This window comes from Anolis sagrei, chromosome 1, assembly GCF_037176765.1.
Source record: "Anolis sagrei isolate rAnoSag1 chromosome 1, rAnoSag1.mat, whole genome shotgun sequence".
Lineage (NCBI taxonomy): Eukaryota > Metazoa > Chordata > Lepidosauria > Squamata > Dactyloidae > Anolis > Anolis sagrei.
In genome coordinates this window covers 75823636-75840922 of record NC_090021.1, presented here as the reverse complement: position 1 = coordinate 75840922, position 17287 = coordinate 75823636, and the positions used below count along the sequence as shown (strand labels likewise).

Below are 17287 nucleotides of genomic sequence, written 5' to 3'. Positions count from 1 at the left end.
TTTGGCAGAGATGGCTAAAAAAAATGTGAAACTACAATTCCTGTGATTCTATACAACTGAGTCATAGTAATTAAGGTGGAGTCAAACCTAATTCATTCTACAGTGTTGATGCATTCTTAGAGAAGCTTTTCTGATAACCTTCTACAAATAGTGGTTCTTTATTAGTATTCCTGGGGGATACGGAAAGATCATCCAATGCTTTTGACATGAAATAAAAAATAAATAAGGTAGTATTCTTTTTTAGGGATTTCCCCTTCTTCCATTTTTTGATAAAGCAGTTTTAAAATATGGACCCAATTGTGAAATAGACTGCTTTGAAAAAGTGTCCATCATTTGAAAGACCCTGTACATATTTCTTAAATCTCTAAAAGTTATTTCTGCAGCTACTCTGGTTTCTTTAGACAGCCCCTCTTTCATTTTTTATTGGAATTGATTGTAACTGTGTGAGAAAATGACTTCCTTAAAGTTTAGAGTGTGTAACTGACTATTTTTGCTTTCCCTTTCCTCCTCCCCATTTCTTCTATTTTTAAAATCTCCCTAAAGATTCCCGAAGGCTTAAGCATTAATCACACAAGACATTTTAAAACTTTGATATACACAGAGAGGGCGACAGGTTGGTTTTTTTTTTTTTAACTTGGGCTATCCCTAAAAATATAGCTTAGATCGGAGAAATACACAAGTATTACTTGGTGGCCTCTATTTTTATTTCTATGTCTTTTTTTGCCAGTCCATTTCCTCAACCGATTTCATTTATGGGTTTTTTTTTACTTGGTGTTCTGATACAGAAAGAATCACCATCTGTGCCAAGGTAACAGAGTTTCAGTGCCACTTAAACCCTCAACATGAAGCTGAAGTGGGCTCAAACATGAGAGGAGCTTTGCCATTTTGCACAGGGAAGAAGTTCATCTTGGCAGTTTTCTTTCTTTGTGATCTGTGCAAAAGCGCTGTAGATTTAAGAGGCGGAACTAGCTGTAGATAAGTGCTGCTGGATAGGTCCCAGAAGAGTGCTGGAAAATGCACTTCCAGGGATCAAGAATGCTTTCCCAGCAAGTCAGTTGTTCTTACCTTGCAGATATCAGTAGCAGCCAAAATTGATCTATTAGGAACAGGAAGCAAGTTGTTCAAGCAGAACTCCAGTTTACGACACATTTGGATATTGCTTTCAAAATCAGGGGATTCTTGGTGTGAGAGTAGTTAATTTTGGACCATTTTTAATAAAATAGTATCTGAAAATGCGTAGGAATTGAAAGCTTTTACTTGTAACTAGATAAGTGTGCTTAAAGTTGGCTGTTCTAATTCATTTTACAGATGAACTGAAATATGTAGCATTTGAGTTAGTATTCCCTTCTTTGTGTAGTAGTCCTACTGTCTGAAGAGATTTTTTAGGAGGGTAACAGACAGTTGCACATGAGGAGAGGTAGATTTAATTTCCTTCTTTCAACTGCCTTTATTGATGTAGCAACCAAGCCTGGGTACTGTTATTTATTGGGAATAAATAGGAAGATTAAAAAAAAAACACCTTTGAGCCTTGTCTGGAAACAGCATTATTGATTTATTTTTATTAGCTTATGATAGTGTTCTTAAATGTATGTAGTGCTTTTTTAAAATGTATATATGCTTTGGTAAAATATATCTGAATTCTGGGTGTTTTAAATATTCAAACAGTAGAGGAAAGTAATCATAAAATGAAATTATACTGCATTGATTTTTTTATGGGTGATTTTGGATCCTATCCCGAAAGAAAGATGGGGTATATATAGCCAATAAATACATGTATATTAGTTCCAGAGTGTAGGGATGTAATTAGCTGTTTATTATATATAGGAATAATAGGAATATAATATATTATATTGTGTTTTTCAATTAACGATGTTTATAGTTTTTATTTTTTATTATTATTACGGTGCTTGTATACCGCCGTTTCTCAGCCTAAATTGGCGACTCAACGCGGTTTACAACAGTACAACAAACAACAATATTCAATTTAAAACCATAAAAACAGCATACACAATAAACAATATTGGCCCGTCGATAATAATCCAATGCATCTCTTAACTAAAATCATGATCCAATTTCATCGTCCGTATTACCAGTCCTTTAGTCATCAGTTCATTGTGCCAATTGGCCGAATGCCTGTTCGAACATCCAGGTCTTCAGTCTTTTTCGAAACACCATCAGCGAGGGGGCTGATCAAATGCCGGCTGAGATCTTTGGGCGCCAGTGACCACTGGGACCACCTGTACTGGTTTATGCCAGAGCCTTGGCAGTTCAATTTTGAGGTCTTAATAGCGGCTGAGTTTTTCCTGTTGTTTTTCCTCAATGCGGCTGTCACCTGGTATGGCGACATCAATAATCCAGACTTTTTTCTTTTCCACAATTGTGATGTCTGGTGTATTGTGTTCCAAAACTTTGTTAGTCTGGATTCAAAAGTCCCACCGTATTTTTGCATGTTCATTTTCCACGACCTTTGTGGGTTTAAGATCCCACCAATTCTTTACTGGCAGGTGGTACTTGTGGCATAAGTTCCAGTGAATCATCTGGGTCACAGAGCTGTGTCTTTGTTTGTAGTCTGCAATTTTCTTGCAACAGCTGAGGATATGGTCCATGGTTTCATCAGTTTCTTTATACAGTCTGCATTTTGGGTCATCAGCTGATTTTTTCAATCCTGGCCTTAATGGCTTGCTCCTGGGCTGCAAGAATCAAGCCTTCTGTCTCCTTCTTCAGTGTTCCATTTGTGAGCCATAACCAAGTTCTCCCTGACAACTTTTCCTTCAATTTTGTCAAGGAACTGCCCATGCAGTGCTTCGTTGTGCCAGCTGTCAGCTCTGGTTTGTAGTGCAGTTTTCTTGTACTGGTTCTTTGTCTGCTGTGCTTTGAGAAGTTTCTGATTATTGACTTCAATTAAAGCAGGTTTTTGGCTTTCCTTGACATATTCTGCCAGAGCGTTTTTTTCTTTTTCAACTGCTTGTTTTACTTGTTGTTGTTGTTGTTATTGTTGTTGTTACGAACAAATAAAATGATGCCGAAATTACAAGAATTTTCTGATGCCGAAATTACAAGAATTTTTGCATATTTAAATTTGCTATTTGCAGAGTAATGTACTTTGACCTAAGTATGTGAGTTGTGTGCCTTCATGTCATTGCCAATTTATGATAATCCCAAGAAGATCTTATTATAGATTTTTCTTGGCAAGATTTGTTCAGATGGGGTTTGCCTTTGTTTTCTTTTGAGGCTGAAAGAGTGAACTACCAAAGGGCACCCAGTGGATTTCCATGGATGTGTTTTATCTCTCGGTTTCATCCTAAAATGTATTCAAAAGAATTGGTTTTAAGATAACTGGATTATATCATAATGGCCATTGTAGCTGAAAAATAGTGTAGAGGTTGCAGAAAATAAATATTGACAGCAGAACTTGGAAGCACAGTGTGGGAATATAATTCTTTTTATGCTTAGATACCGTGAGGAAAAATTCAGAATGATGTTATGTTGGCATTAATGTAGTTTCTCCTGCCAGATGAGTGATTAATAGTATGCTTTTTGCTTTAGTTTGTTTTTACTTTTCCTGATCTTTATTGATGTACGAAGTTGTCAATGTTTTTGTTAAATATTTTGAGCCATCAACATCAACAAAGTGCAATTATCCACCTGTTTCCTAGACATACAGTACATCACTTTACAAACTGTTTTTCATAGTGATAGTTTCTCAGAACAAAGAAGACTTCTGGCAGGTATATGTGTTCACAATCACATCTGGCTTGAGTTTTGATAGTGTTTGAGTAAAAGGAGAAAATAGAATTCAGTGAGGAATTCAGTCAATACATGTGTTTATACTTTAATCTTTAGCAAATGTTTGAGTGGCCTCCTAAACTGGGATTAGGATGAACTAACAACATTTCTCATCCAGAAATAAATGTAATTTCTCTGCTTACATAAAAATACATGTTCAACTGGAGTTAACCAATTTCATACCTAATTATATTATGAAATGCTTTCTGTTCTGTGTATTTCAAGTGCTGTCCCAAAGGACCTAAACTTTTCTTTAATTCCAGTAACGATAAAAAATGAAGTGAAGTATTTTTGTTAGAGACCAAAATTTATTTTAATTGACAAAAACTAACAATAATAAATAATAAACAAAAAGAATCTTTGTTTCTATTCCATTATTTTCTTACATTGCCCATGAAACTCAAAGTGACACACATGATTCTTCCCATTCCAATTTATCATCACAGACACTTTTCAATGATTTTGTGCTGAACAAGAGTAAGTATCACAGAGAAGTCTGTGGATGAAAAGGTATTGTAATTTGGTTGCATTCCTCAGTTCAGAGTATATCTTCACTAAAGTGTGATTTAATTGGTACATTGTCATTGGATGGAATTGTGGTTTTTGTGGTTTTATGAATCACTTCAGATGTATTGCTATATCTAGTTTCTGTCTGCAGAGATTTCCAAGAACCTGACCAAACTACAAATCCAAGATTCTATAGGATATAGCCACAGCAGTTAGAGTAGGATTAAATACATATAATTGTATAGTACACAGCCCCTTCCTTAATGTGACAGCTTAATCAGTGTATCACAACTGGTTTTGAAACTGAATTAAAAAGTCAAAAGCATAAATGATAGATTAGTCTATAAAAAAGAGATGTAGATCCAAGGAGCAGAAATTTAATGTATTAGCAGATGGTAACAGCCAATGCAAAGTACTTTTTGTAAGAATTTTTGACTGTCTGTCATCCTGGGATAGACTTGCTGGGATTTGTAAGAGATTCAATCTTTGATTCTTATAGAGAGATTTGGCTATTCTAATACTTGATAAGGGTGGATAGTTCCAATATGGTCTCTGCTGAAACACCGAATATAAACTTTCATTTTCCAGTCGTATTTTCTAATGCCAAGTCCTGACAATTTGTTTTGCATTGATGCAAAGGGATTAAATAATCTGTAGCTGTAGAGAATCAAGGCCAACGAGCCTTTCCATTCATTATCAGAGCTTTCACTTATGTGTATCCTCATATTTCTCCCTCCCTATTCTATATGGTTGGGCTTTATAAGAAGGGAGCTTATGGGCCCTCAGTTGTGGTTTCATTCTAATCCTCATCATTCTAGGTCAACATGGGAAATGGTGAGGTGCAATGGCTATAACAATGCAATCATATTTCTTGGCTATCCCCTTCAAATTCGTGATAAGGACATTGTGGTCAGAGGACTACTCGTCTATAACCACTATTCACTTAAGGTTGGAGGAAGCCAAGTATGTCTTTTGACATTATACATTTTTAATAATATTAATATCAATATGGTGGTGCAGTGAGTTAAACCACTGAGCTACTGAACTTGCTGACCAAAAGGTTGGCAGTTTGAATCTGGAGAGCAGGGTGAGCTCCTGCTATTAGCCCCAGCTTCTGCCAACCTAGCAGTTCGAAAACATGCACATGTGAGTGGATCAATAGGTACCGCTTCTGAGGAAAGGTAACAGCACTCCATGCAGTCATGCTAGCCACATGACTTTGGAGGTGCCTATGAACAAGCTCTTTCGCTTAGAAATGGAGATGAGCACCAACCTCCAGAGTTGTACACAACTAGACTTAATGCCAGGGAAAACCTTTATCTTTACTATTAAAGCGAGAGAGAGAGAGAGAGAATGATTGGATCACTAATTACTGAATCTTTATAAGACAGTAAGTGGTGTTTTGGAGAGATTTAATCTTTTTTAAAATGTGGTATTCATTTACTAGAATTGCATGTGGAGCTAGCAGAAAATTAAACTACTCTGTTTGGTAGAGATAGTGATATATAGGGAATGAAACCATTTTCCATTGTAAGGCAATTATATGGTTTCAGGATTAATCAAGATCATGGAAAACATGGAATTATAGTGGAAGTCTGGGAACCTTCCCTTGTTATGTTAGAAAGCTACTAAGAATTTAAAATGTATTTTGCACACTGATAAGTGACAAGAGAAGATTAGAATAATTTCTTTGTGACTGTGAGGACACATTCTGCTTTATGTACTTGGAAATGGACAAGGGGATGAGAAAAATAAAAGGTTCTGACATTATCAAGAGTAGTTGCACTTTTTTTGTCATGTCAGGAGTGACTTGAGAAACTGCAAGTCATTTCTGGTGTGAGAGAATTGGCCGTCTGCAAGGATGTTGCCCAGGGGACACCCAGATGATTTGATGTTTTCATCATCCTTGCGGGAGGCTTCTCTCATGTCCCCATATGAGGAGCTGCATCCTGTCGGTCTTCAGTCCTGCTGGCACAGGGGTTTAACCCACTGCGCCACCGGGGGCTCTCGTAGTTGCACTAATGGTATATCATATTAACTGAATTACGGTACAATAGTACAGGAATTTGTTGATTCAGCAAAATGAATAAATAACCTGCAACAGCAAAACTCAAGGAGCATTTAACCTCTTCCTGCTCTGTACATCAATCTGTTGCAGGTAGCATCTCTCTCATGGAAATCTGGAGTTGACCTTTAAGATTCTTTAAAAGTTATTTCAAATTCATGCATTTGATAGCCAAGATGTAATGCTATACAGTGCAGAAGTAGCGTAACATTCAGTTATTGCTATTAGATTACATGATGATTACCGTAATTTTTAAAATACGAAGAAAAATAGAGAAGGGGGGATAGTTTTCCTATATTAAGATCAATTTAGTAGAATTTTGTATCAGTTCATGTGTTATTTGAGTATTCCTTACAACTCAGGTAAAAAAAATACCATCACTTTTCTGTTGACACTGTGAATTTCATAGGATTTTCTTAGGGAATGAATAATTAGGGGAGATTTGTCATTCCTCTAAAATATATCCTATATTACCTAATATTTCTTGGTGGTATATTTTCCATATTCTAACCAGTTCCTCCCTTGCTTAGTTTACAAGATGAAATAGGATCTGGTGCCTTTGGAGTATTGCTTTCCTCACACGGATTAGTTTTCAAGTGGACAATTCAAATGCATCATTTGAACAATGATAAATTAAGGAAGCTGTCTGCTAAGTCACACTGATGCAACATCTAATTGCTAAAATCTAAATGTTTGCTATATTTCATTGTAGAGCTCACTTAGAAGTAAGTGCAGAGAAATGGAACAAGTTGCTGACATCACTGGAAGAGCTGATCAAGTGGCTGAATCTAAAAGATGAAGATTTGAAGAAGCAGATGCCTATTGGTGGGGATGTTCCAACTGTACAGCAGCAGCATGACCACTGCAGAGTGAGTTGCATACCATCGTGGTAGCTTTTCATTTGGCACATCTGTGGAAATGTTTAATCCCTTTATGATATGTTGTAAAACTGTACTGGGGTGGGGACCATGGGAAGATCAATTCTGCCATCTAATTCTCTCTTTGTGTAGTCGGTTGCCAGCTACGCTGTGCTGTGCACTACAAACACCACAAAAACAGTTTCCTTGAGTTCAGATCTACAGTGAAGACACAGCTGCAAGCAACATAGTGTTTGCTTACAGAATGCATTGCCTCTTGTTCCTTATACATGTCTGTATGACTCCATAATTGAACAAATGACGCAATCTGTTAAAGTGTACATGATCATTAAGTGAATGTCAAGTACTTTTCAAGTGCAAGAGCAGGAAATATGGAACAAATGGTGTTTTGTCATGAGATTGAAAGTGAATAACCATTCTCATTCATAATTCAGTTAAAAAAATTAATAGGCAGCATCTGCTAACATTATTTCTTTCTTCAGAAATTATATCTATCTACCCCCTTTTTATTTTGCATATATGTAATTTTATCTATAAAGGGAAGTTTCTCCCCCCCCCCCCCCCCATTCAGCTGGTTGAGCTCAGTACAAAAATATTTTAAATCAATTTATTTAGCAACAGGAACATTTTAAAATGTATGAATCTTTGTTATTGTTTTTTTTTAACTTATAGAACTTTTGCTTTGAATAGTCATTGGGCAACTTAACTGTTATTCTTTTAGTTTTGTGTTCTTTATTTCAGTTTGTGTTTTATTAGCCTCGTCTATTTTTGATATTACTGCTACTGAGAAAAGCGGTGAAAGGTCTCTCCCAGAAATGTGGCCTTGAGAATCTTCCTGAAACAGTGCAGGCCTCTCTTCTGAACTTAACTCAGGCCCAAACAAACCCTCACCCCCAAATCCACGAAGAACATCATCCCCATCATGAGCATCAGCATGAACATCAGACACAATCACAGGCTGAATAGGCTGACACGCAACAGGTCCATTTATATGTGTTGCAGAAGAATGGTAGAAAAGTCAAAACTCTTGGTCTAATCTGCTGTTAAGAAATTGTGGTGTGTAAACCCAGAGGTTGGAAATAACCTGTTAAGACTAAATAAGTTAATGCATTGAGCTTTTAAAAAAAAGAACAGGAATCATTTTCATATTTTTATTTCAATGCAATGAAATTGAGCTTTTTCATTTATTGACATAAAGAGTCAGTATTGTTATTCATTATTGTGGAAGATGCCTCGTAATAAAAGGAAAGAAAATAAGGGCCTGATTCTTTGCTCTTATCTCTAAGTAAAGATAGAAGCTAAGCAGCTGGTATAATGTATTTTGCTGTAAAATGTCTTCTGGTTTCCAGCCTTTGAAGGTTTCACCTAGAACAGAAGTTCTGGTTGTTAGGAGTACAAGGTGTTGCTTAGAACAGGAGCTGAGGTTTGCAGACCTCCAATATTTTGTATGGAAACAATCCACAAGTTTCCAGAATTGCATTATTTTCCCTTGAACTGTGGCTATACTTTACAGATTGGCAAGGTTTAGCATGGAATACAGATTTTGGGATGCAGACATCATTTTTTTCTTGGACATGAAAATATTAACATAGCTAACTTTTACACTAATTAGTAACCTACGGATGTCAGAGCTGGACCTTAGGGAAGGCTGAGCGAAGGAAGATACATGATTTTGAACTGTGGTGTTGGAGGAAAGTTCTGAGAGTGCCTTGGACTGCGAGAAGATCCAACCAGTCCATCCTCCAGGAAATAACGCCCGACTGCTCATTGGAGGGAAGGATACTAGAGACAAAGCTGAAGTACTTTGGCCACATCATGAGAAGACAGCAAAGCCTAGAGAAGACAATTATGCTGGGGAAAGTGGAAAGTAAAAGGAAGAGGGGCCGACCAAGGGCAAGATGGATGGATGGCATCCTTGAAGTGACTGGACTGACCCTGAAGGAGCTGGGGGTGATGACGGCTGACAGGGAGCTCTGGCGTGGGCTGGTCCATGAGGTCACGAAGAGCTGGAGACGACTGAACGAATGAACAACATAACAATAACAAATGTGATGTTGAGCTCATCATTTTTAAGCGAGTCCTTTTTAAAAGCCCTTTAGATATTAACACAGTTTTTTATTTGCCCTATATATGTACCTCAAGAGGCAAATATTGATATGTTCTTCACTTTTAAAATATTGATCAGTTCCATTAAAGAGAAAAAGAAATAACATACATAATAATAGAATGTGCAAATATCGCAAATATGTGTCTTCTTGTATCAATACTTCATTAAACCATACCTTTTATGATGTTGAAATTGTATTAACATAATTACCTAGGGACAAGGAAAAAAGATGGCAGAGGTCCTTTTTTGTATGTAGGCTATTACTTTTGTCATTGCTTTAATAGATTTTGTGGTAAACTTTAATAGCCAGAAGGCAATTCTTCTTACAATTATCACTAGAGTGAGGAGTTGCATTTCTCTGTTTAGATGTTACCTCTTAGAAATCTTCTCTATACAAGTGAGTGTTAATTATTCAGGTGGGCCTAATGAGTTTTTTGAAAAACAAATACTTTCTCCTACTTAAGAGTCACATTGGGGAGGTTAGGCAGAGATGAAGAGGAAAAGCAGAAAAGACGCAATAATCAGGACATTTACAGAATCATATAACACCCCTGTGTCAAAAATATGCTATTACTGCATCTCTGTGAACCTCCAGAATGGGACTAATCTGGCAGATCATACAGTCTGGCATTGATAATATTAAATTTTGCATTAGACCCTAGATGATGATTCTTCATTCATCCTTTTCCAGTGCTTCATAATTTGTACACAAATCCCCTTGGCCAGACTTTTCCATGGATTTATTTCACATTGTCTCTCCCCCAACTTCTCAGCAATTTAATTTGTTTTTCTCACTCCAGCATGAGTTATGATACTTTTTTTGGTTTACTGTTGTTCATTTAATGGCTCTCCCCTTCTGTTCACTTTCCCCAGTGCATAGCTTCAAAGGCAGTATGCAAATTAAGCATGGTATGATGCAACTGTAAATTTGTTTGCTGGAGTCATTTTTGTGCCTCCAAAATGTTCATGGGCCCTAGAAACATGGAGACACATATTTTTATTTTCTTAATTTGCTCCCAGATTACATTGCCACTGCTTGGGTTTTGAATGAAGAGATTTATGCAGAGTGCTATATAGACACAATGGCTGCAAAAGGATATTTACATTGAAATAAATAGCCATTAATAAATACACATATTTTCAAATGCTTTTGATCTTTTAGCCCTTTATCACATTCACTTGTTAGTTTCTAAGACATTTATTCTATGATAAGGATGTCCCAAACCAAAAACTCTAGGGCACAATTGTGATAAGCCATCCTTGTGCTTCTTTGCAGTAATGTTATTGGTATCAAATACATGAGGTACTGTGACCTACCAAGTACTCACTACACTTGCTCCAGAGAGCTGGTAGTACATCTCATGGAACAGATTTTGAGGAAATGCAAAGATAGCTAATAGATATATAAAGATAGCTGGAAGTTCTGTCATGCCAGCAGTCATATCTCTAAATACATTCAGCCCTCTGTATCTATGGATTCTGTATCCATGGTTTCAATCATGGCTTGAAAAGATTTTAAGGAAAAAAACCCTACAAATCAGGCCTTGATTTTTCCATTTTATATGAGTGATACCATTTTACTATATTATTGTTTATAATGGGCCTTGAACATGCATGGATTTTGGTATCAGATTGGGGCTCTGCATCTAAACCCCAGCTGGTGGTGGTGGTGGTGGTGGTAATAATAATAATAATAATAATAATCCTTATTTATATCCTGTCACCATTTCCCCAAAGGGGACTTGGGGCGGCTAACACGAGGCCGAGCCCAAAAATACAATACAGCAAAATAAAATACAAAGCAACGAAAAATTACATCACAGTAAGATACATAAAGTAACAAGATAAAATAAACAGTTGCAAAATAATATAATAAAGAATAGAACACAATGAGTGGGCCAAATGCACAAGATAAAAATGCTAAAACTCTGAATGAGATAGTAGTGGAAAAGTGTATTTGTGAGGGAAGAGCTCATAAGGGATGAAAAGTGGGGTTAGGCCTTCATTAAGGATGGGGGGAAAGTGTGTTATGAGGATGACACTATAGATGGAACAGACAGAAATGGGATATATGGTCACTCTCCAAAGGCACACTGAAAGAGCCAAGATTTTAGATCTTTCTTAAAGGCTGCTAGGGTGGGGGCTTGCCTAATCTCTCCAGGCAGTGAGTTCCAAAGCCAAGGAGCCACAGCGGAGAAGGCTGTCTCCCTTGTTCCCACAAGTCGTACTTGTGATGGAGGAAGGGCCGAAAGGAGGGCCTCCCAGAGGATTGAAGAGATTGTGCAGGTTTATAGTAGGAGATGCAGTCACAAAGGTAGGTGGGTGCCAAATCTCTCAAGGCCTTATAGGTGATCACCTGCACCTTGAATTCAGACCGGAAGATAAACAGCAGCCAATGGTGCTCCTTAAACTGGGGGGTAGACAGCTCCCTGTAATTCCCCCAGTTAGTAGTCTGGCTGCCGAACGTTGGACCAATTGGAGGTTCTGGGCTGTCTTCAAAGGAAGCCCCACGTAGAGTGCATTGCAATAGTCCAGTCTAGAGGTAACTAAGGTGTTGACCACCGTGGTCAAGTCAGACTACTAAGGGCCCACTGTATATTTTTCCCAGTTGTATACAGAAGACTCACATGTAGTTTGTTCCATATAATTTCTTCTTTTTTAAAAATTATTATTTTCCTATACCTGTTTATTCATGAGCATATATATATATATATAAGTTATAATACATCTATTTAATTTTTAATAAAATACATTGAACATTAATGCATTTCAGTTTGATGTAGGTACTATTGTATAGTGCTCAATTGTGAAGCACTGTTATTTCTTGTTCAGAGATCAAATATGAAAATAGGAATTACTTTGATTTAAATGTTACCACTTTCTAATTAAATATTTTCAAAATTTAATGGAGAATTACATGTAACAGATAAACCTGATGAACCTGTGTTCTTCTTCCTTAGTTTACTTGCTTTCTGTGTAGGACTATCTGTTAAACTAATTAAAAATGGGACAAAGGTGAAATCCGCAGTTGGATTAATCACATCATCACTATGATTTGTAACCCTATTTTGGAATGGACTTGCAACTTTTAAGTTGAGCTAATAAGGGCAAAGAGAAAACACCTGCATAGATGCCATGCTGCACCATGATTGGATCCAACGGGGAAATGTTTCCGTTTTCCTTCTATCAAAAGGAGCCCAAAAGAATGAGTGAAATCAGATCTGCCATTTGTCTTAGCGAACCACAACTTGTAAATATTAACTGCCAGAATTATTTTTCTATCAAACTATTAAAATAAATGATTTTCTCCTTTAGTCTTGTAATCAACACCTGTTCTCATCATATGTGCTTTTCCTAAGAGACTGGGATGTTAACTATATATTTTTTCTGAAAACATACATCAATATAATAAAACCTGTTGAATATCAGCTCATTTAATGGAAATTAATTCACTAAGCAGTAATCCAGTTTGCATTCATTCACTTCAACAGAATCATTTTGGAATCCGTTGCTTTTCTTAAATGCTTTCCCATAGATTGTCAATAAAAAACCACTGCGTTGTGCTGAAAGCAACATCTAGTGTCAATTACTGAGTACTAGCAGGACTGAGGTCTTTCTTAAAATCTTCACTAAACTGATTTGTATGCATTGATCTACTTATATCCCTTGCAGGAAAACATGCTCACTGTAAAATGTATGTTAGCAACCAAGGTCTAATCATTTTCTCCAGTAGTTTTATTGTCCAAGCTGCTGCTTGTAAAATTCCATAGATGGCATATTGCTTTATTCTGATAACAAGATGTCGTAACATGTTTTCTGTTAATTAAGTAATTTAAATCATAGTCACTTTTTTTTCTTGATCTTTCCTACCAAACACTTGTTGCATCTCTTGGGAGGAGTCCAATACCTGAATTTTTCTTTTAAAAGTACACAAGCTTTCCATTGACAATATTGTCTGAGTTCCTTTTCACATGTGCAACTCGTAGCTAATGGCAGAAGTGTAATGTTCCCTAGATTCTCTTCCCATATTCAGAAATGTCCCATGTGTAGACCAATATCTTCTCCAGATTTTCAAAATATGGAGCAAACATAAATTAATACATATTTTATAATGTGGTACAGACACAATTCAAGTCTGTTTATGCTTGTCCAGCCCCTCTTTTCATCCCTGTCCTCTCCCAAGATCCTCCTCCTCCTCCTCCTGCAGGAACCTATCTCTTTATTTTTGTATTAGTTCTACCTTTGGTACCATTTTTTTTCTTAAAGAAGTAATACCTTGGAACACATTTTCTTCATTAATTGAGGTATACCTGTTAGGCTTGTACGCTGATCTGGGAGATACATAGGTCTGCATTTGACAGTCAAGTACTCTGAATCCCTAGAGCAATGAGAAGCTATAAATTAAAGCATCAGCTTCTGTTCACATAAAGACTAACTCTCTCTCCTTTGGATTTACCACTGTCTTTACCTTCAGTACCTTTGAGAGCATAAAACGGGAAAGGCCCTCCCGGTACAAAGACCTGCCCCACACGAAAACAAGTGGGAGCGGATCTCGGTTCCTCCTTTGCTTTTCAAGAGGTCTGCATTCTCTTTTCATGGGGTTTCCCTGGGAGCCTAACTCTGATGCTTTTAATCCAGTTCTAAATGAAAGATATAAGAACAAAAGATCCCAGAAAGCATGGTAAATGAACTCTGATGCTTTTAATCCAGGTTTTAATGAAGGATATAAGGACAAAGGGACTATTATATGACATTTATTAGTAAAGAAGAAAGTGAAATAGTGTGGCTGGGCACTGGGTTGTGTCGTGTGGTGCATCCTTGACATTAGGCAGGAAGAAATTGTGCTCTGCCTTCCCTGCTGCTGCTCCTGGAGAAGTTAGAGAACGGGGTCAGCATGGGTTAGAGAATGTTTATAAGGAGATTTTATTTCTAAAAAGAAAAAAAATCATAAAAACCAAGGGATGACCCAAACTTAATAAAACATAGTGGGCTAGCAGTGGTAGATGTGCCCCCCCCCCCCCCCCCCAAGTATGGTGATTTTCCATTGAGAGGAAGGGGAGCCTGGAAAGCCTGCCCATTGTTGCCAATGGGTGAAAAATACTCATTTTTTTTGTACATGGAATGAAAACGCCCATTCGGAAACATGCCCATTTTTGGGAGGTAATGCGGTGTGGGGAGGCTTCTGGTTTTGGCAAGTAGAAATGGATAGCGATTCTCTTGAAACGCACAAGCCTAATACCTGTATTATTTCTGTGTTAAAAACATTGAAGTTGAATGCTAGCCACATCATTTCATAGGGTTTCTGTAGGTAAGGAATATGTAGAAGTGACTTGCCAGTTCTTTCCTTTTAAATGTAGTCCACATCACCTGCTATTACTTGATGGTGTCTTATTCAAGTTCCAAATGTACCAGACGCCTAAGGGGTGCAAAAAAATAAATTAATAAGGAAAGTGACAGAAGCAGAAATAATTAATTCTCCCCCTCCCCACACCCCAGGAGGTCAGTTAGCCCCTGCTGCCCAATCATGCCCTTGGGACATTTTTCAACAGGATCCATTTGAAATTCTTTACTGTGCTTCTACAGGGATGGGTGTTTACAATATACTCATCATTTTTTGGAGTTGATTGCACCCAGATCTGGGATACACTGGTATCTGCTACAGCACAATTTTTGATTTAACTTAGATTGTTTTAAAGCAGTATATTCCCTTAGATGTGCACTGTAGAAGACATTGATTGCATGTTTTGTGGTCACTGTGGCCTCGAGTCAACTTCAAATTGCATTATATAGTCAGTGTAGAAGGGTTGCATTATATCATCAGTGAGCATATATAATAGAAAAAAAGCCTTCAAACAGCCAGGGCTTTTTTCACAATATCAGCTTTTTAAGGCCTGAATGGAAGATGCTTCCCTGGCTCCTACATGTGGTCTGACACGGATCTTTCCTGATCATGCTTCTTTATCGGGAGTGGGGAAGCATAAAGTACTGAACTGAACAGAAAAAAAGTCATTATTCCTGATTAAGAACTCTCCACCCTTGAGAAAGTGAATGATTGCTGTAACTATCCACTTATTGCTATCCGTGTGGGGGAACAGTGTCCCTTAACTGGACTAAATCACTCCTTATTAACCTTTATTAATAAGGTATTCAAAGAATGAGTGACATATACATGCTGGTGGGAGCAAAAAGAAAAATCTAGCAAAAGAATGACAAAGTGGAACAAGGTTTTAAGATGAAATCTCCTCATTTTAGAAAAGCATTTCCTAATTGTGTTATACTTATACTGCTTGCAAAAAAATAATAATACTATTATGGGCTTTGTAGGAAGGAAATCCAGGACTATAATAGCCAAACGAACCCTTTTGAAGGTAATAGTGACAAAAGGTCAGTAATGGCAAACTCTGTACCATATCTCTGTAACAGGCTGCATGAATGCCTTTGTCAACAATTTAGCTAATCATAGCAGGACTAAACCGACATATTTAGTTATGAATCATAGAATCATAGAGTTGAAAGAGACCTCATGGGCCATCCAGTCCAAACTTCTGCCAAGAAGCAGGAAAATTGCATTCAAAGCACCCTCGACAGATGGCCATCCAGCCTCTGTTTAAAAGCTTCCAAAGAAGGAGCCTCCACCACAGTGGGCAGAGAGTTCCACTGCTGAATGGCTCTCACAGTCAGGAAGTTCTTCCTCATGTTCAGATGGAATCTCCTTTATCGTAGTTTGAAGCATTGTTCCTCATCCTAGTCTCCAGGGCAGTAGAAAACAAGCTTGCTCCCTCCTCTCTATGACTTCCTCTCACATATTTATACATGGCTATCATGTCTCCTCTCAGCCTTCTTTTCTTCAGGCTAAACATGCCCAGCTCTTGAAGCCACCCCTCATAGGGCTTGTTCTCCGGACCCCTGATCATTTTAGTCGCCCTCCTCTGGACACATTCCAGCTTGCCAATATCTCTCTTCAATTGTGGTACCCAGAACTGGACACAGTATTCCAGGTGTGGTCTAACCAAGGCAGAATATAGGGGTAGCATGACTTCCCTGGACCTAGACACTATACTCCTATTGATGCAGGCCAAAATCCCATTGGCTTTTTTTTTGCTGCCGCATCACATTGTTGGCTACTGTTTAACGTTGTCCACGAGGACTCCAAAATTTTTTTCACACGTACTGCTCTTGAGCCACGCGTCCTCCCATTCTGTATCTTTACAGTGGAGTATCATGCATTTGTCACTGTTGAACTTCATTTTGTTAGTTTTGGCCCATCTCTCTAATCTGTTAAGATCGTTTTGAATTCTGCTCCTATCTTCTGGAGTATTGGCTATCCCTCCCAATTTGGTGTTGGCTGCAAACTTGATGATCATGCCTTCTAAGCCTTCATCTAAGTCATTTATAAAAATGTTGAACAGGACCGGGCACAGGACAGAACTCTGCGGCACTCCGCTCGTCACTTCTTTCCAGGATGAAGAGGAAGCATTGGTGAGCACCCTCTGGGTTCGTCTGCTTAACCAATTACAGATCCATTTTACCGTAGTTTTGCCTAGTCTACATTAGACTAGTTTGTTTGCCAGAAGGTCATGGGGGACCTTGTCGAAGGCCTTACTGAAATCCAAGTACGCTACATCCACGACATTCTCCGCATCTACCCAGCTTGTAACTCTATCGAAAAAAGAGATCAGATTAGTCTGGCATGACTTGTTTTTGATAAATCCGTGTTGACTATTAGCTATGACCGCATTTGTCTCTAAGTGTTTGCAGACCACTTCCTTAACAATCTTTTACAGAATCTTGCCTGGTATTGACGTGAGGCTGACCGGACGGTAATTGTTTGGGTCATCCTTTTTCCCCTTCTTGAAGATTGGGACCATATTGGCCCTCCTCCAGTCTGCTGTAACTTCTCCCATTCTCCAAGAACTCTCAAAGATGATTACCAATAGTTCCGAG

At 37.8% G+C, this 17287-nt stretch overlaps 1 protein-coding gene across 4 annotated transcripts in view; it reads left to right on the top strand.

Annotated features, from left to right (window-relative positions):
• The window catches only part of UTRN (utrophin), a 406557-nt gene that overhangs the window by 269680 nt on the left and 119590 nt on the right, over positions 1–17287 (top strand). For all 4 annotated transcript variants that reach the window (XM_060753499.2, XM_060753500.2, XM_060753501.2 and 1 more), the window contains one exon: positions 7071–7227. In XM_060753499.2, the coding sequence (XP_060609482.2) occupies positions 7071–7227 (157 nt within the window). The remainder of the gene's footprint in view (positions 1–7070; positions 7228–17287) is intronic.